This window comes from Branchiostoma lanceolatum, chromosome 13, assembly GCF_035083965.1.
Source record: "Branchiostoma lanceolatum isolate klBraLanc5 chromosome 13, klBraLanc5.hap2, whole genome shotgun sequence".
Classification (NCBI taxonomy): domain Eukaryota; kingdom Metazoa; phylum Chordata; class Leptocardii; order Amphioxiformes; family Branchiostomatidae; genus Branchiostoma; species Branchiostoma lanceolatum.
Window position 1 is genome coordinate 7145869 of NC_089734.1, and position 21100 is coordinate 7166968.

At 40.4% G+C, this 21100-nt stretch overlaps 1 protein-coding gene across 3 annotated transcripts; it reads left to right on the forward strand.

Moving 5' to 3' along the window:
• The first annotated feature begins 5 nt into the window (after positions 1–5).
• On the forward strand, positions 6–19870 carry LOC136446877 (RNA-binding protein FUS-like). Of its 3 annotated transcripts, none has more exons than XM_066445521.1 (17): positions 6–115; positions 835–877; positions 3015–3069; positions 3673–3841; positions 4548–4733; positions 4954–5226; positions 5571–5700; positions 9978–10024; positions 15345–15377; positions 15916–16034; positions 16438–16567; positions 16994–17119; positions 17522–17545; positions 18097–18172; positions 18447–18520; positions 18956–19085; positions 19430–19870. In XM_066445521.1, the coding sequence occupies exons 1-17, from the start codon at positions 94–96 to the stop codon at positions 19467–19469; spliced, it is 1677 nt and encodes a 558-aa protein (XP_066301618.1). In that variant the 5' UTR covers positions 6–93; the 3' UTR covers positions 19470–19870. The 3 variants fall into 3 exon arrangements, with proteins under 3 accessions (XP_066301618.1, XP_066301619.1, XP_066301620.1); XM_066445522.1 differs by having other exon boundaries at positions 4954–5070; XM_066445523.1 differs by lacking the exon at positions 4548–4733.
• The last annotated feature ends 1230 nt before the right edge of the window (positions 19871–21100 follow it).

A 21100-nucleotide genomic window follows, 5' to 3' on the forward strand; every position in this document is an offset into this window, starting at 1 on the left:
ATTCTCGGCAAATCTCGCGAGATTATAAAATGCGCCTTTCCTCTCACGTGACTAGACCAGACTCTGCTAATCAATCCTTAGCATCGATCAGCCATGGCGTCCTCTGCAGATCAAGGTAACAAAATAGCGCCAGAATAGTGAAAATTTCCGCTCTTTTTGCCACCTAACCGGTCAGAAATTACTGTTGATAGGGTAGCGGTTATTTGTGGTGATTTTATGTGGGGTTAGTTTGCAGATTTGGCGTGGAGAAAACGTAGCTAGCCACACCCGGCGATACCCACGCCACTCATGTCGCTTGCATGTGTGCCGCGTTGCAAATTATTTTGGGCGATCGTTGACTAAAATGAACAATTCCGACCGTAAAAAGGCCCCTGATTGATCCATGCGTGTTCTAGCAACGATTTTCTTGCTTAATTTCATCATTTTTGGCACACAAACAGGAAAATGTACGAAAAGATCAGCGCTGAATTTCTGACCACAAGATGGCGGCGTGGGTTGTTGGTGGCCGTGGCCTTTTGTCTTTTCTATCGAGGTCAGAGCCGTAGCGCTCTAGTGGGAGTAACGCGAGCTGAAAGAAGAAAGAATACACCATAATACAGTCCGATGGCCCATTGTACCTTAGATTTTGATATTTTTGATTTAAATTAGTTGGTTTTGACTCGTGAATTTTACACAGCGAGGGTAGTGAATAAGTAGCAAAACAGGCTAAACCAAAGCCAACGGGGGGGGGGGGGGGTTGTCCATGCACATAGAATAGATCATTTAATGCTGGTATTGTTTCTTAGAATTAGTTACATTTATGTTCACCAAGATTCTCACTGTCCCCTTTTACAGGTTACGGTGGTGGTTATGGTGGAGGCTCTGGCTCCCATCCAAAGTAAGTATTTGTACTATACACACAGGGTGCGAAATACTTGGTTGCACGTTGCACAGTGCAACAAGATTTCGGTTGGTGCAAGTTAATTCCAAACCCAGGTAGCGCAGTGTGCAACCTTATATTTTGAGCCAAAGATCTCAATCGGAGCCCTGGAAGCTCATAAAAACACAGTGTCACTCTCATAAAATTCGGTAAATCTTCAATTGAAATAAAGAAATCAACACTTTTTTGTTTTAAACCATCCAAAACCCTTCATAGATCGTGGAATTTGAGCTGAAAAAGACGAAAACACACTGCCCTCGGCTAAACAAGATGTTGTTAGGTCAATGGGAACACAATACTATCTAATTTATATTTTGAAATATTAGTAGTATTATACGCTACATACGAGCTTAATTTGAAGAAATCGGTGAATGTTGCTGGAGCAACCTGAAATTTGGATGTGCAACCTAGCATTTGCCCTAGGTTGCAACATGGGCAACCTGGCTCAAAAAAGTATTTCGCACCCTGACACATAACAAGCTCTAAAAGTTATCTGCTAACTTGCAGTTATGAACACATTTTGTGCGAAACTGTTGGGTTATAAGAGCCCATCTTGGTGCTTAGGTTGTATAGGCAAGGCAGAACCGCCATAATCATATGAAATTGAATTATAAGACGGCTGATTTAAGACTTTCACATTAAATTTTTAGAAAAAAAATGCAAGCTAACTGTAAACCTACTCTCCAAGCAGAGCTAGGGTTTCGGCTGGTTTTTGACGTGTTTTAGGCGTTTTTGTCATGCCTTCTACTTTGTCATCGTTTTTGTTGTGTAGCAAACCCAAGCTCTGCCGGCACTGACCTCGGGGCGGGGCAAACCTATTTACTTCCATTGAAAAAAAGGTGACAGTACTCCTCCCCGAGAACCATTAGATTATCATTAGTGGTACCAATTTTACTGCCCCGGATTATCACACATCCGGCAAGTGTAGAGTGCATTCCCGGGCCGCACCGGTCCCCCGCTGACCGCCCTATTCATGCGACAGGCTGGTGTCCACGATCCCACGCCGGTATGATCATTGATAGCATCATAACGTACATTTCCATTGGATACCTCACAAGAAACATACAATGATGCATGGACAAGACATATGAAATAAATGTGTATTACGTATCAACTCGAACTGCATTACTAGTAATTATTATTATCATTATCTCAGGCATCGTTAAATGGATTATGAACGGGAACACGTACCTTGTTTACGTTACATGCGGTTATCAATGCCGCCGCTTGCTGCGTTCAGATTGGACGGAACTTTTCAACAACAACAGCAAAATTGGCGACGGAGTTCTACCAACAGAGACTTAAAAATCCCCAAATGACACCAGAGGAATGTACAGATTTTTGTATGGTTCGTTCTTTGGTGGTTTTTGGATGGTGTAAATGAAGTGCGGTCACGATAGGCAAGTCATTTGCTGACGGACATTGACGCGACTTTCCAACATGGCGTCCTGATTGAGACTTTGTAAACTCCAGGTGTCTTTGGCTGTACGTTGAGCTGTTATTTTCATACAAAAGTAATTGCAGTTAGCTAACGAGTAGGGGAAGCGTGAGAACATGGCATGAAAACATGGCCACGACCGATAGACCGAGGATTATGTCCTTGGTGAGACTGGGCCGGAAATTCTGTAGTCGTGGGGAGGGAATCTCGTGCCTGGCCGGGCACGCTTCGCACTTACTTGTGAAACGCTTGTAATGTGTTGGGGTGATTAGGTTTATTAGGCATTGAAGCTTCCGTCTGCCGGCAGAGCTTGGGTTTGCTACACAACAAAAACGATGACAAAGTAGAAGGCATGACAAAAACGCCTAAAACACGTCAAAAACCAGCCAAAACCCTAGCTCTGCTTGGAGAGTACTGTAAACCCCCCTAAACCGAATACCTGTAGTATTTTTATGACGAATGCCATGATGTTCATGTATGTTGAATCAGCAGTAAATGGCTCTAGTTCACATGATGAGTGCAATTGCAGAATGGACAACCCAGGTTTTAAGAATTGAACCATCTAATTTTTTTTTGTCCACAAGTAGATACGTTGTATATATGGTATGAAATAATCCCTCAGTTTCTTTTTTAAACAGTTCTCATTTTCCCCTTAAGTTACAGCTATGGAGGCTCAGCAGGTTATGGACAAACTGCACAGACTGGACAGCAGGTAAGGAAAATGGAACACATGCAAAATCACAAATCTGGCATGCGAGAAAATCTTTGTTATTCAAATTATGCTGATCAAAGAACAGCGACACCTACATCTGTAAATTAAACACAAGCAAAGTCACAAATCCGGCATGCAAGAAACTTTTTGTTATTCTAATTGTGCTGAACAAAGAACAGCAACACCCCTACCTGTATAAAACAAACACCCTGAAATTGTTGGGCCTTTAAAGTAAAGCTACATTGCTTGTGCTCATGCGATTATAGTGTAAGTGTTGTTATTTTGTAGAAGGCTATTGATAAGTGGCCTTGTGAGCTTTCTATATGTGTAAATACATACATTACACTGAATAGATGCATTGCGCTACTAGCCACTTGAAAAAGCATCATGCTTCACCTCACCTGAGGATAACAAAAGAAAGAGATTATAAAGGTAAAGCTGTCGACCTCAGAGTGAGGACAAAGCATTGCCCTTTTTTGTTATCCACAAGTGGAATGTGGCTTTGCTAGAGTTCGCATATTTTCCAAGCACACAGGGTCACCCCTCTCTTCTCAATAAGTGTTGAAGAGAACAGAAGTAACAGTGATGTTACATGTACTTTAGGCCTATGGTCAGCAGCAGCCACAACAGCCAGCCGCTGGTGGGGGTTATGGCTCCTACGGGAGCACCACTGGAACTGACAGCTATTCCAGCTACGGGCAGCAACAGAGTCAGACATCTTACGGCTCACAACAACCAGCAGCCCAAGCTGCACCCTACTCACAACAGTCAGGTATGTGTGGATAGAAATAGCTTTTCTTGATGTTTAACACAAGCGTTAACCTGTCTGAAACGTCTAATTCTGTTAGAGATGTCATCGATTTGTTTGATTTGATTTATTTGGATAATGCATTTCTGTCCATGTGCTCGATGGCTTTCATGCATATCTATGTAAGTATGCCCCACTTTCTGTTTGAGTTATAGGACAGAAAACCCTAGAGGTATTTCTATGTTTATTTTCACATTGGCTTCATATCAGCTACTCTGAATAAGATAACTTGCAAGTCATGGATCACTTGCTGACAAATAAAAAGTATAGCTTTTCGTAAGTTTCACCCACAAAAGCCTTTTTTTGAAATGCACATTTTGTGGTTTTGTATGGATTTTTTTTACATCCATTAACATTATTCCACCTGGGTATATAATTCTGCCACCCAACAATGATGAGTTCAAACAGATCTCCAACCAAACTTCCCCTACAATAATGCATTCCTGTATCTATAAACTGTGCATCCCCAGGGGGTGCTGCAATAAAGATCTCTCAAACCCACTGTTTTTCAAAGTGGCGGATTTATGTAACCCGGCAGATTAATGTTAATGGCAGTTACATGGTTAACTTTTTACTTTTAGTCCAGCAGGATCCTGAAAACGTAAAAAAAACAAGACTTAAAGTTGAAGAAGTGTAGCCTAAACTAAAGTAGTGTGTGTTGTATTTAAAGGTACTGGAGGGTATGGCAGCTATGACTCCTCTCAGCAGCAGATGGGCGGGTATGGCCAGGCTCAGTCCCAGGGCAGCTACTCCACAGCAGGGTCCTATGGGCAAACACAGGGCAGCACTACATACACGGGGAGCTCTGGATACAGTAGCACAGGGGCTGGAACAGGATATGGGCAGAGTGGACAAGGTAGTTACTGCTTCTGAAGTACTCCTTCTGAAGTCACTTCTTCTGAAGCTACTTCTTTTGAAGATACTTTTTTGGCAGATACGTCTTCCGAAGATACTTCTTCTAAAGTTATTGTAACAGTGTTGTGAAAGGTTGCATGTTGTCTGTGTTTAGTGTCGTCCAAGTTAGGCAGAGAAAGATTGGAAAATGAGACGAGTACTGAGTAATGGTTGTTTTCTAGGTGGACAGACCTCTTACGGCAGTGCCGCTGGTCCTCAGCAGCCGACGGGATATGGCAGCAGCTACGGCGCCCAGAGCACGCCGGATGCACCGCCAAGCACCGGCTATGGCGGCCAACGTGAGCCCCCTGCGTCCACAGGTGGTGTTGGTGGTGGGTACGGCGGGATGACCGGGTCCACCGGTGGGGGAGGTTATAGCAGCGCTCCTACTGGGGGCTACGGTGGCGGCGGCGGCAGCTCGCGGGGTGGAAGTAATGGGTCCGGATTTGACCAAGGTACATAGGGCTACTACTTCTAACACACCTATGGTATACATATTAATTTCCTTGGTCCTCAGACATATAGTAAAGATTTTACCAGAGGTTAGGATGAAAACTTATATCTGACTGTATTTACCATCTAAAGCTTTGTCACTTACCCCTCTTACTCGTGATACCTTCCCAGTCTAGCATTTCAACAGATAAAATTGGTGTGGCTATACCTGTTCACTTTGGATGGGGACTGATTGCTTTACTTCATAAAAAAGAGTGCTACACAACTTAATTTCTGAAGAAATAGGCATTGTACATCTTTGCCTAAAGAAAATTGATACATATTAACGAGGCATCTTTGTTTGTAGGTGGTGGAAGTTACGGAGGCGGCGGCTACGGAGGTCGTTCCGGAGGCTATGATGACCGCGGAAGAGGCCGTGGTGGCGGCGGCGGTCGGGGTGGTGGCGGCGGCGGCGGCCGTGGCGGCGGCTATGGCGGGTAGGTTTTCAATCATGTCTTTTCTTAGATCAGGAATGAACTGTAGTATTGAAGACAGCAAGCTCATTCTTATGTTTTATTATTACTCTTGCCAGGATGCTTAGATGGTATTATTGCGCTTATAGATTAGTGTTAGGTACCCATGTCTCTGCTACTTGTATACCCCTATACTGAGGATGGTACAAAACATAAAAGCACTGTCCTCTAAGGTGACTACAATAAGCACTATACAATAAATTAACACCTCGCAGGACAGAGAAACATTGCAAAAATGTAAACAAGCAGGGCATTCTTCCTTTGGTACGGTACCAAGGAATGAAAACATCAGGTTTGATTTATACTGATGCAGCTACAAGTACAACGGCTTATTCTCTGATAGGATGACAAAACTGTCCTTGAGGATGAGAATTCAGAACTGTTCTTGTGTTTGCAACATACTTCCACATATGTGATGGGTGTCCTCATGTCAGAATTACCTGAAGTAAAGTGTACAAAAACGAGAAGAAGTTTTAGTTGCTGCTTCACTTCATCAAACATATGTCTACCTGCAAGCATATACTCTGCATCAAGTCAAGCGGCAAGCACAAGTCTTATAAGTTATAGTAGCTGATGTGCAAACAGATGACTCAGAAGGTATAAGATGTGAGTACCAAATCTTTACCCAGTTGTCGTAGAAGGTCAAGAACGCCAATAAGACATAACATTATGGTTCTGAAAAAAAAGCTGATGTTGGCTAAGGACATTGTCCTTACAACATTATACAAGCCTGAATAATATTGTGTGCCAAATGGGACAGGAAGTACTTCAAGACAATGTTTGTGTCAGATGGCACTATATATACTGAGCTATGAGCATATCTGGCAAAGTGCTCATAGCAGGGCCATTGATATCATCATCATCATAGGAATAATACTTCAACGAAAAGATTTGATAGCAGTCCATGGCTGGAGAATGGGTATAATCAATGGTGACTTTACAAAACGCTAAACGGAAGTTGCTGACTGGACTGGAAACACAGGAGAGAGGAACAGCCTTTCCACAAGTTGCGTGGTGACCAGATAAGGAAATCTACTGCAACCGTCAACGTTCCCTTTTGATAGACTCATTGGACTGGGAACAGCTATCATTGGAACACTTGGCAGAACAGGTCATAAATACTGTGGATAAATAGGGTCAATCAACAAAATCAAATGACTGAAAATTGCAGAATTCAGAACTTGTTTCTCAAACATACTTCCACCTATTCAAAGGGTTCTCGTGTCAGTATTGCCTACGGTGTTAAAAATGACCAGTAGTAATAGTTTTAGTTTTACAAGTACTTCATTTGCTCAAACATATGCCTACCTGCAAGTACATACTCTACATGAAGTCAACTGACCAGCTAAGAATGGTTATTATAAATAATTCTTTTAGGAGCAGATTTGCACATGAATGACGCAGAAGGTTTAAGAGAACAGAGGTGTGCTGTAGAAGGTCGAAAACACCAGTAAGACATAAAGTTATGGTTCTGAAGAAAGCAAATGTCAGCTAAGGACACAGTACAAGTATGTACAAACCATGAATGCTGTTGTGTGCGAATGGGAGAGGAAGGCAACGTTTGTGTCAGATGGCACTATAGATACTGAGCTAAGGATGTTAAGAGTGCTCATAGCAAAACCAGCAAAATCATCATCATCATAAGAATAATACTGCAAGGAAAGATTCATAATGGCAGTCATTGACTGGAAAAGGGGTTGAACTGGTGATGCTGACTGACTGGCTGGACTGGAAACACAGGAGGGAGGAACACCCTTTCCACAGTTTACACGATGGTCAGATGAGGGAACCTACTGCACCTTCCCATTGAATGGACAGAGAACAGCTATCACTGGAACACTTGGCAGAGCAGGCCAGGAGTACTGTGCTGTGGATACAGAGGGTCCATCAACAATATCAGATGACAGCAAATTATAGACATGTAGCAAGAACCTGTAGGGTTCAGAAGGTAAAACACACTTAGCCCAAACAATAGGTTAAAGCAGCTGAGGAGTTTTCCAGTGGACCTTGCGTAGAAATGAAAGACATGGAACATTTTACCCAGATACAATCATGCCTTCAATGCAGTTGATAACGGTTGAAGAATGACTCTTGGCCCTAAACATCAACTTGATGATGGTTTACCTTTGGACAATCTATGGAATGGTAAACTTACTTAAACATGTATGTAAGGTATAACAGTGGTTCCTGCACATCTTAAGATTATGGCAACAGCTTTCAAAAAAGAAAATGCCATTATAGTTGATAACTGAACAACAACACGTGAACAATCTGATTCCAGTATCTGCCACTTGTGCGCAGCTCAACTAGACATAGCATAGAACCAGCAACGTTCAGAATATAACATCCCCTGGCACTGAACAATAAGGTGTCGATGGTTGCTTTTTGATTTTGACAATGGACTGTGGAATAGTTACCAGTATGAAGACTCAAGATATAACAGTGGTTCCTGTGCTAAAATGTCTTAACATAAGACCAACATCTCAAGATATGACTGCAAGTCTTAAACAAGAAAGATACTGAATAACTACACATGGAGAATCCAATTTCAATATCTGCCAGTTGGTTACACTTGCACTCAACTAAACCACATGTTGTTGGTGTCAATGTGTGATTCATAATACTGGCAAATCTCAAAAGCTTGGATGTTAGAAGGTATTACAAGGTATCAGATTTAAGAATAACATAAGTGGCCTTAACTACTATGTATAAAAGCTATCAATACAGTCCATATAGATACAAACAGATTTTTTTATTATTTTTAAGCAACATTGTTTTATGCCATGCCTGGAACATATAGGAAAACAATTAGAAAGCTGTCGCATCCCCGGATGATCAATGATTTTGCACATGCTCAATAGTTGAGTGTTTACAATAGGTTTTTGCAAAAGCCTTACCATGGAAAATTGTATTTTTCGGTTTTTAGCCCTGAAGATACTTTAACTTAGTTTTAAAAACACTTCACACAAAATCAGAATGCACTCATCCCAGAGTACCACACTTGTAGAAGGCGGTGGTTATGCAGCTACACTCTTGAGTATTCAGCTGAAAATACCATCTCAATGTTTCATTCAGCTGCGTTTAATGCTGATGGTGCGCAGTGTGTCATCTAATGGACTGACTTCATCCGTCATAACTGCTGGTATAATGGACATCCTGTCATGTTGATCAGGCTGAAAACCATATCCACATTACATATATCACACTGCACTGTCTAGTGTTGCATAAAAAGGTGTTAAGACTTGAAGTAGAAACTGTTAATTTGCCATGCAGTTTGTCAGCAATTGATGGTGCATTCTTACTGAGTTAAAATGTAGGGGTCAAAAACACCATTTTATAGAGGTTATGTTGGAGTTTCCACAGGACTCAAGGCACAAGACCAGAGGGATTTTAAGAGCAAAACATAGTTATAGATATAGTAGGGCATAAAAGGTGGTTACAACCAGAAATAAACATGACCAGTGATAAATAATGGCAAGTTGCAAACAGTTCTGAAATGGAAGAAAATAACTGAAGCACAGGTAGAATGGACAACATGTGGACACTGCAGCAGAGTGGAGTGAGGAGACTCTAGTGCTGGAACAGCAGACTTTTTCAGGACATCTTCCAGTGAGAACGCCTGTCATGATGCAAGGAACGTGATTTTGGATCACTAAAAGTTTGCTTTGTGGTGAACCACATCATTTTAATCAAATGCAACTTTGTATCTTGGCACTTAGTAACCATTACTGCATAAACGCCTTAGTTGTTATAGAATGTGCCAGAGAATTTTGAAATAAAGTCCTACAGCAAACAACAAGTTGTTGAGTCTATTACTCGGGTAAAAAACATGACAATGTGGTAGCATTGTCATATCTTGTATCAGAAGTGTAGAAAATGTGGATAAACAAAATATTGCTCTAAGCTGTCCTAACTGCACAGAATTTACCACTATTTAGTGGTTGCTTCTTGTTGGTGCATAGTAGGTTTGTACTGTAGATGATGTGTACTCATTCTCAATTCAAGTTGACCTTGTTACTATTTGTGGTTGCACTGTTTATGATGCTATATTCATGCCACCCTAAGTGTAGGGTTCTGCCAGATTTCTCCCTTATCAAATATAAAGGTGATGGTTTGGGTGCTTGGCACCCCTGACACAGGAGAGACATTGACGCAAACCTACGCTTCCTCTGATGTACATGGTAACGGACCCTGGTGTCCAATGTCATTGGTTCAACCTGACCATGTCACCTATTCTGTAGCGACCGCGGCGGATATGGCGATCGTGGTGGATTTAAAGGAGGTTACGGTAAGTGCTGCGTGTATAATTGTCAACAGTTTCTGTCGAACGAGTATCCCATCTTCATTGTGCAGATGTGAGAAGGCTATGTCAGTATGTGGGGTGGTCACCGTTTCTTCATAACTGTTGGGAGAAAAGGAATGGACATAAAGGTCATAATGGGTTAAACAGAAACGTATGAGATGCATTAACCAACAGAAAAAGAAAGTTCAATGTACAGTTGCTTTTAAGATGAAAAATGATACATGTTGTGTGTGTTATACATACCTTGAAGTTTCATTCAGTTCTTAGATTGGTAGAGGAGTCAAAACAGAAGCGATTTTTTTATTGTGCAAACAATTACATTTCTTCACAACGGATGGGGAACAGAGCAGAGAAATGTTGTTAAAAGTTGTGCATTGGGACTGGTGATAACATGAAGGTAAAGATATGGGTAAAGCGGAGAGTTAAAAGATGCATTGACCAACAGATAAAAAGTATAACGGACAGTTGCCTTAAGATGAAATATATGATGTGTGTATCATACATAACTTATATGATGTGTGTATCATACATAACTTATAAGTTATATGATGTGTGTATCATACATAACTTTCATTGAGTTCTTAGATTGGTGCCATAACAGGCAGATTTTAAACTTGCAAACAATCATATTGAACCCACAAACAGTACTAAAATCATAAAAGTTGACTGGTTTTAAGACTGGGTAGATACAAGTACAGTTGTTTGAAGGTTTTGGTGTCATGTATTTTATCATAAAGAATAGAATATAGAAGGGATTAATGTTAAGACAGTTAAGTACAACTACAACTACATGTGTTTGAAAGTTCCTTTGTATTTGATATGCATTTAAACATTAAGAACATACAAGGGGATAACATTAAGACAAGTTTCAATGAAATATGGTGACTAGTATGAACTACATATGAAAACATAAAATATGGTATCTTCCCATTGTAGTATGTGACGAAACTAACTTACTGTATGAATGGTTTACAGGCCTGAGTTTACAGGCCAAAGTCATGACTCTAAGTTTGGGTATATAAGGCCACACCAATTTATTTCCTTGGTTCTTGGACATATAGAAGTAAAAAAAAAAGCTATCAGTCAAGTTGAAAACAGAAGGCTGGGAGGAAATCTTGCATTGACTAGGTATGTTCACTCCCTGAAACTGTGCACCAAGGTACATCCCTCGGTCTCTGTGTTCATGGTAGTACAGTCAAACCTGTATTAGCGGTCACCTTTGCATAGCGGCCACCTGCCCATAGTGGTCACTTTTTGTCGGTCCCTTGGATTTTTCCCATTGACATAAGCATTAAGAATAAGGCTATAGCGGCCACCTGTCCAACGCGGTCGCGGCCAGACGATTTTCGGTCCCGGGAGTACAGTAACACTGCCGATAACGGTCACGGCGCGCCGGTAGAAGCCGCATCGCCACCGCACGCCGGGTTCAAAATCTTCATTTTTTCACGCAGTTATCAAATTTATGCGGCCTCAACTGGATAGGATCATAATAAAGAAAACCAGAATGTTTTATCTTTGTTAGAAAATCCATGGTTTGACGCGAAGTCAAGTATAGTTTTCTTCACATGGCTTGCGTTTGTACATCGTGGTAAAATTGACAATTTCTGTGCATTTCGACTGGACAAATATTACGGCAGCCTTTTGGAAAATACAGCCCACACATGTACCTGATGCGGTAAGTTCGTGAAATGTTTGAATGCCGGCCCAATTTCCGTTTTCACCGGGAATTCATTCAAATTGTGCTCAAAACGTGTTTCGCGCAATTTTCAAAATGGCGCTGTTACAAACTGGATGGGTAGCAGCATAAAGGTCAACGGAAGACACCACTGTTACGGAGGTATAATATACTAAATTTATTTTGCTGCAAAGTATCACTGAGGATAATTACTAAACCAAAAGCTTCAAAATGAATGTGGATAATACTACTATGATGTAGAATTTGGGCTGTTGCAATTTTCTGAAAAGACAAAAAGCCCTCAAAAGAGCGACCTTCTTCTGAGTACCCTATTAGCATAATGGTAGATGCTGATCAACACAAGCCACAACAAGAGACTGAGGAAAATTGTCGCCACGATTTTATGTTTGAAAACGAACAGTAAGTGACAACTGAGCAACATGTATTTTGTTCTTAACTAACTAGGAGTAAAAGAACAACAATTGAACTTCAAAAATGTGCCTTACCTGTTTACATGTGTACTGTACGGTGAATAAATGTATCTCAGTGGGTACTGAAAACATATGTCACTCGTGGTCAACTAATGGACATTTTCTCCATAGCGGCCACCTGTTCTTAGCGGCCAGTTTTGGCCAGTCCCTTGAGTGACCGCTATAGACAGGTTTGACTGTATTTGAATTTAGCATCAATTAAAAAAAAACTGAAAACCAAAGTATAGTAGTGGGGTGGCCTAAAGTTAGGAGTTTGAATAAGGTTGGGTATACAATTTGAATAAAAATGAAAGTGCCTAGCCTCCTTTGCACGCAAGCGGCAATTCCCCAGCAAAAGTACCTGGCCCTGATATGTTGAAAATCGTGAATCAGCGCTCCCCCAAGATATAAATCCCGGTGCCGCCCTGGCCCGCCCAGAAGGTCTGCAAAGGAGGCTAGACACTGCCAGACTTTGAATATAAGATAGCCGACAGTCTTTGGTTTGCCTAAATGCAGGTTGTAGAGATTTGAAATGGTCCTAAAGTTCTCAAATAATACCTCTGCCAACAGATAAAATCTTTTATTGTCATGCCACACTCAAGGTATAGAGAAGACCTAAACAGGAGTGAAAAAAGAATGTCTCTATTGCAAGTCTATGTGGGGAATCTGTGTATCAATGTTTCTAGATGTTAAGTCGACAAGGTTTCCATGATAATCATTTTAAACTGTAATTCTACAACTGGGGCTCAAAGACAAACACTGAAGTGTGCTGCATGGGTACATGTGAGACCAATGGATTACGTAAGTTGTGCTGGGCTCAACTGCTACATCTGAAAAAGTTCATGCGTGGCAAACATTTAGTTTGAATAGCCTTACCACACTTTTTTCTCAGCTAGTTAAAATGCAAAGTGGGTTTTCATACTAGTTTGACAGAATAGATAGGGGCACAGTTAAGAAAACAGTTTAATCATTTTTGGTGTTTGACATGTAATATGGCTACTAGTGTGAATGCAAACTAACAGTTCAGCTTTAAGTTTTGAAGACTTTCCAATGAAAGTCCCAATCCCAATACAGGTATAGTCCTGGGATACAACTTTCAATGTTTCATCTGAAAACTCAGTGAAGCCACTTACATGATACACATGGTGGACAGTATTATTAGAATAATAGGGACATGTTTAACTACTAGTAGCTACATGCACTTTTCCAAATACAAAACTGGTGTTGCACAACATCAGATGTAGTCAACACACACAATACTAGTAATTCTTCAAGGGTCTGTGAAAAATGGGCCTTTCCAGCAATATAAGGGTGTGTTAGTGTATACACGGACTTCAATTCAAGAGAGCTCTATCGGTATACTGAATAGGTGTGTGCGGAAGCAATCGAGTTAGTACTAGTCACTGGTTGTTGCTACTTCATGAAGAACCATCAAACAGTTGGAAATATTGTATTTCCCGACAACAAATGAAACAAACTGATATCCTATTGTGAATCACTTAGTTGTGTGATCCCACATAGGACTCAGCAGGTAGATGTACCTTGTAGGTTGTTAAAGATCACACGAATGGTTCATACAAAACACTTAAAAACTTTGTAGATCTTAGGTTCTCCCACTACTTTGATGCATTTCGTTTTTTTTCTTCGTCATTTTTTTGTTCAGTTTAATGTATGTGAATGAGATGTGCAGAAATATGCACAAATGCTGTTGAATATTGAAAAGAAAAAGGGTAAAACTCATGACCTGTTTCAGCCATAACGATACATGTATTGGATAGTATATGCTGATATTCTGACCCGCAAGGTCTCAAAGTCAACTACATAGCAATGGGGTATATTTTGTGTGTACTACTAACGATTGATATGCTTACGATAGTTAAGTCAAAGTAAGGGTTACAGTATAATCTTGACTGTATTGCATACTTGTTCCTTTTGACCGAATTTTGCATTTAAGAATCACTTTAATGACATACCACGGTAGTAGATATTGAAGACAACTTCTAAACTACACTGCTACACAATCACTTCCCAAGAAGTTATACCTGAGCTCGATTAAGCCATGCTAGTCAACTTAAATGTTGCAATTACAAAATAAAGTTACGTGAAAATGCACATTAGCCTGTGCCTGCAAAATATGTTTTACCACCTAAGTTACTAAGTGTAAATTATTTATAAGAGAATGTCAGTACAGCCCTTCAGATTTTCTTACACAGGTGTGGTAAAAACAATAGCATTGAGGTCCAAAAAACAATTCTTAGCAGGTACAAACATTTATCAATGATCAACATAACCATGAATGTGTTGTGTAGTACATGTACATGTAGCCTTTGCCTGTATTGTTAAAGCACACTGCTAAAAAGAATGGTTTGAACCACAAGATCAGAAATTTTTAAAAAGGGTGGTGCTTGCGCATAAAACCTGGTGTTATATTGCATACTATAAATGGTGTTATGAATATATGACCATAAGGTACAGTATATACAATTTCTAACCATGTGTCAACCTAAATGCCAATGTTGTCTCAGCTTGTGTGTCTGATACTGTATGTATCTGACAGCATAGCCTCAAAGACAAGACCAAATATATTTTTCTAAAAGATACACTAAAAAATGATAGAGCATGTGGGTCAAATATTGTTACATGTGTGACTGAATGCATAAACACAATTTGGGGTATCATACTATATGTCAAATATTCACTTTAAAGGTGTCGTAGTTTGTCAAGTGAAACAGTTTTATTTTTGGTTGTGTCCCATTTCCATTACCGCGTAATCGTCCATTCAGTGTTATTGCAAAATAGAAGCACTAATAGTACTATGGCCATGGGTGTTATTACTGTTAAGCAATGGGTATATATTGACCTTTAAGTGAACACATCCATAGAATAGATAACCGATTAACACTTGCAATAGGATGATATGTATTTGTATATGTATCTTCAGATGCGTACATGGCAATAGTTCTAGTTACCAATGCTAAAATCAGGCTCGGGTTCCTAGATGGTCACTCCCAAACAGCATGTGTCACATATTTTAAAACCATTTTTACATATATCACTATAAGTGCTATGTTGATCTGTTCACTGCTATGAGTATGACCATGTATTTCAGAGTAACAGTGACTATTGAGTAGATATCTAATTTAATGTTAACTTTTCACAGGAGGGGGTAGCTCTGACAGCGGCCGAAGCAATGGTATGCAATTTTCTTCCTTACCTTACACCATAGCAATACATGACAATGTTGAACCAAGCAGTGTGAAAATAGTTTATTTGCATTTAACAGTACTGATAAAGTCACGTGCCATTTTGTAATTTCAGGCTCACGCTACACCTAGATTTGTGGCTGACTTACTATCTCTGCTTATTGCAAGTGACTTTATCTTTATCATCATCGTCATCATTGCTTTATATACAGCTAGTTCATCTGCATACTGGAAAAGAGGAAATGTTAAAGAAGATTTCATTTTGCAGTAGGGAGGAAATGTGTTTGCAGTGATTAGGAGTAAGCGGGCAGAAAACAAAACAGATTTTGGTTGTGGTTTTAAGTTTGCCATGAGCCAAAAACCACCGGGAACAATTCCCCTTGTACTTTTACAGTACCTCATTTGCCAATTATCAGGGGATCACACTTAGCAACCAAGTCCCGTCTGAAATCCTGATATGAATGTAATTGGGGTTTGGTATACAATCAGACGTGACGCCAGGTTAAGGATGTTGCCCTCCTCCTACAGACGGAGACATGCAGGTCCAGCAGGACACCATCTTCGTGCAGAATCTGCCAACAAGCATGAGAGAGGAGGAGCTCGGCGACCACCTCACCAGCCACTTCGGCTCCATCGGCATCATCAAGGTAAATCGTAATGTTAGATCTTGTCTGGTTTGTGTGATTGTCTTAGACTTGCATGTCAGGGGAAGTACTTTCTTACTTGTTTTAATTGCCGGACAGCATGTTCTCATTGTCTTACATTGACTCACATGCTCAAAAGTCAGTGTCTTAGAAAGCTATCTCTTTATCAAGTGATTAGAATTACTTAATAAAGAGATCTTTGTACAGAACCAAGTGTTTTATTCAACTCAGTCACTTGTTTACATAATGTACTTTACATACTCTTTGCAAAGAGACACTCATGTCAAGTAATGCATGTTATTATAACCATCTATCATATGGGTGCACAGTAATTTTGCATAAGAATGTGCAATGGTGAGTATTTTTTTACTTGAAGTTTAATTTGATTGCTCTTGATGTTTTCCAGATGGACAAGAAGACCCACAAGCCCAAGATCTGGATCTACAAAGACAAGATGACGGGAGCGCCAAAGGGCGAGGCCACAGTTACCTACGACGACGCGCACTCTGCACGGGCTGCCATCGACTGGTTTAACGGTACGGATGCAGTTCAAGTTGTCTTTGGTTTCTGACACAGTATATCTGAAGCTTTGATAACTCCCAAATGTTGAGACTTCTTTGTGCCTACTTGAGCTGTTTCTGTGTGTTGATCACAAATGTGTAAACATATTTCGACCCTTTCTAATCACTTATTCAAGTACACAGCCCACCATGTCTTCAAGTTCAAGTTTAATGTAAATTGCTAGAATAGAGTCAGAACAATGTTGTGAACCTTCTTGGTACACATTGTAAGTGCTGTTGCAACCAACAGTGCTAGTGCTAAGTAACAGTGCCAAGATTAGCCTCTGGAAAGTCGTGTCAGCTTAGTTAACGTATCCGAGGCATTTTGTTAGATGCTCTCTTTTGTTGTTGTACTTTTATGTTAGTGGATTTCATTCCCTGCTTCTTGTCTTACGTCTACAGAGAAAGAGTTCCTTGGCTCAAAGATCAAGGTCGAGCTGGCACAAATGCGACCCAGAACAGGACCGTTCGGGCGAGGCGGCGGCGGAGGTGGTGGTGGTGGGCGTGGCGGCGGACGCGGGTTCGGAGGTGATCTTTTATTTGTTTATCAAACCTTCAACAGTATACTATACCTTCCATAACTGATTAATCTGTCACCCTGGGGACCGTGCAGACCCCAACACAGTTTTTTTTGTAATTTCCACAAATCTTCAGTATACAACTACACTATTTTTTTAAAAAGATGTGTGAACTTCTGCGCCCACATTACTTAACAGCTTAAGAAATCTATTATTGACAATCAACAGGATTGTCAGTGATTTCGAAGATGAAAAGCTGATAATTACAATAATCAGTAATTGATGATAATAAGAGTGATGAAATAACCAATACAGTGATGAATAAAAAGTAGAAAATAGAAATCTCTTTTCGCCCTAATGTCCTGCTTGTGTTATTGGTTGGAATAACACTTTTGTGTGTTTGTTTTTTCAGGACCACGTGACTTTGGTGGTGGAGGTAATTGACTTCCTCAGCTGGAAACCGTGAAGTTCTTAACTGTCTAATAAAGTCTAATGAAATACAGTCATTCTTGATTTGTTAACTGTAACTTAATTTTAGCTAATTTAACGGTCACTAGGCAACTGCTAAAATTTCATCACCGCTAATATTTGATCACTAATATTTGAGGCAGTAATGTTTGTTCCCACCGTTAAAATTAAGTGCCGTGACCTACTCCATTTTCCCCCAACCACTATATTTCCCAGCCGCTCTATTTAAGTGATTTACAGTATGACAAAAGAAGCTGAAAAATGCGCTCCCTCGTCAATTAATACTAACAGATGTAATTCAATTTACCAGTGTTTTTGTTTAACTCAGGCTATTTTCTGAAATTCAAAAACTACTAGAAATGTTCACTGTTGGGCTTTGTACTTCTGAAATGATTATTTGATTAAGGATCCAAGGCACACATCTGTGTTACTTGATAAATATCCAACATGAATGGGAGAATCTGGAAGGATAAAGGATTTAGAATATGTTCATGGTTGTTGTTTGTTTGTTTGTTCCAGGCCGTGGTGGTGGCGGTGGACGTGATGGTGGCCGGTCCATGGAACAGCGGGAGGGAGACTGGAGCTGCCCAAACCCGTAAGGCTGCTTTCTTTCTACTAGCGAATGACTATTGGCGAATCATCAGTGACTGTTGTAGCTTGTGTGATTCAGTGGCTGGCGGCCCTGCATCAGGACCAACAAGGTTTTGAGTTCAAATCATGACTTTTTGCGATTGTCTCTGAATATTTTTATTTGGATTATGTTGGAAAGACTGATAGCTGTAGACTTGATAATGATATGCACTGACAGTTTTATGCTTTAAAAGTTTACATGTTTGTTGAGTGTGTAACATTTCTTTGTGCCTCTGTAGAGAATGTAGTAACACCAACTTCTCCTGGAGAACTTCCTGCAACCGATGCCAGGCACCCAAGCCAGGAGGAGGAGGTGTGTTTACTCAACATTATACAATGTGTCTGACACAGCTGCCAACAAAAGTGTACAGTAGTTTAAATTATTAGTTAAAGAAACAGAATGTCATTAGTCCTGTATATGTTGCTGTATGAATGGAGAAAATAGAGTGTGAAAAGAATGTTGATTCATATGTTGATATTATTGGTAGAAGTGATATTCAAGGGCAATGATGCTTATATGTATTGAATTTTATTACCTTCTAAAATTTATGTTTTTGGTAGCGTTTGGATGTTCATTTGTATGTTATTTAGCAGTACCTCAAGACTACACATATGGCTGGGTTGTCATAAAACTTATGTTGTTTGGACATGTCCTGTAGAAGAAATTATAATATTTTGGGCCCCCTAGCAGCTTTCCTGACAGTGCAGCAGAACTTCCAGTTTTGATATCTCATTCTTTTTGTGGCAGATGATGGAGGCCATGGTGGCGGCGGTTTTGGTGGTCGTGGTGGTTTCCGTGGAGGTCGCGGGGGCGATCGAGGAGGCTTCCGCGGCGGCCGTGGGGGTGACCGCGGGGGATTCAGAGGCAGGGGGAAGAGGTAAGCATCGTCATCTTATTCTCAAGACAATACACAGCAACAAATGTGGGCACATTTTCTGAAAATCTTGGCATTTTGGCAAGTATGACGAGAAGAGAGAACTGTTATCTGTGCAGACCTGAACTTGGCTATAAGTCATGTTCTACATGGGCTATAGACATATGTCCTAATTTGCTGATGTTACACTCGCGTTGTACTGGACGCTCCCAGATTAGTGCCTTGAAAAATGTTTGCTAGCTGTTAATATGTTAAGCTGTGCATCATTATTAAGACCTAATTTGGATATGAATGACATAAAGTATGTTGTAAGCAATATTTTGATTCTCATTCTCATTTGATTCCAGGGACGACATGAGATCAGATCGCAGGGACCGTCCTTACTAGAGCCGCTCAAGACAAACACAGAGCTGACTGGTGTCAGCTTGATCTTTTCTTGTGTTTGTCGTTAAGTGCTGATTTTTTTCAGCTACCAGTACGTAAAGGTGTCTGAAAACTAAACCATAGATTAAGGAGGGGGATTCGTATAAGGACTGTTGTTACAAGTATACAGGGGTTGTAGTGTAGTATCAAGAACACAGGAGAAATCCCATGTTTCGTGTCCCCAGACTTTTGAGAAGAATTACAGTTTTCGTGATGTCTGGTGATATTTTTGACTTGTACTGTATGGATTCAATTTCTGAGAGAGTGCAGGACCAAGTTGATTTTTTAGGTGCAACTCTTGCATTACAAAGGGCACTTCCGTTTTACTAACTTTTGGTCATTAAAGTATTACTTCATTCCTGTTATTTTTGTGTTTGTGTTTACACTATGTTATGGTTTGGGGTGCATGAATGTTTAAACCACAATACTTAACATACTCTGCATGTGTCATATGGTCTCAATTTGAAATGGTAATATGGTAAATTAATACTAAGAGTATGAGTGCTAAAGGTATGTACTACACACACTTCCCGCAGTACTGGTAACTACACAGCAAGAGGCTTGGCAGTTTTTATTTCCGGCAGTCAATTTCCTGGGGCTTCCCTAATGATCTTGATCACAAGCTTGATCAGCCCGTAATGATCTCATTCCCGGGAGGATCAACGATCTCGTCGTCAACAATGTTGTTGATTTCGTAGAAGTCCCAAATGTCAGCAGTGGAGCGGCCCTGTAGAAAGATCAGAAAGATGTTTGAGGAACAGATACATCCAACAGTGCTTTTGCAAAATGGGTGTGTGTATAAACAGCTCCAGAACCACTAGAATTTTTGATAGCTGATGAAAATGGAGGTACAGTATTTTTTTCGGTGTGTGTGTGTCTGTATTTCCACATATTTTGGCCAGCAATAACTCGAGAAGCTATGGATGGGTTATGATATTTGGCAGGTCTTTGGAAGTCAACGGTCATGGTTGATTATGAGACTGGCGACTTTCTTGGTACTGCAGCAGAACTTCTGAATTTTGTATCCACAGTCATGCATATGCTTTATGTTCTTGTTAGTTGTTTTTAGAAATTTATTTTGTACCATGGCCAGGTAGTGCGCATCCATCTCTGGACTCCAGCCTCCCAGCAACTCGTGAAGGGGTTAGTAGTACGGGTTCGAATCCACTTCCAGACAAAAGTGTGACGGCCTGCGTAAAATAGTGTATGGTAACAACATGTGTGATTTCTGTCAAGATATCTGGGTAAAGGACAATATCTCCTGGACTTCTGTCAGATTTAAACTGCAACTTGGTAATAATTGCCAAACACACACCTCGTACAGGAAAGTGAAAGGATATAGTTTGTATACATGTAACCAATGCAATGAAAGGACAATGTAGCTACTTACTAACTAATAAGTCAAACAAAGCATTGTTGTAGGTACATATTAAAGTGTAATCTCACATCTAGAAGAATTGAGTTAGACAAAAAGGTATTTTTTATTTACTAGTATTTATTGGGTTGGCTTTTCAGCACAGTCTGGGCTGCCCAACTAGCCTGTTGTTATTACAAAGGGCTAGCCCTGCTAACAAAGATGAGACATTACAATGGAA

What these genes read in the sequence shown, in the direction of transcription:
- LOC136446877 (XM_066445521.1), top strand. Translation starts at nt 94, where the DNA reads ATGGCGTCCTCTGCAGATCAAG. An exon ending in CGGCGGACGCGGGTTCGGAG is followed by an intron (nt 17,120 to 17,521) that starts GTGATCTTTTAT and finishes TTGTTTTTTCAG; the next exon opens with GACCACGTGACTTTGGTGGT. An exon ending in TTCAGAGGCAGGGGGAAGAG is followed by an intron (nt 19,086 to 19,429) that starts GTAAGCATCGTC and finishes ATTTGATTCCAG; the next exon opens with GGACGACATGAGATCAGATC.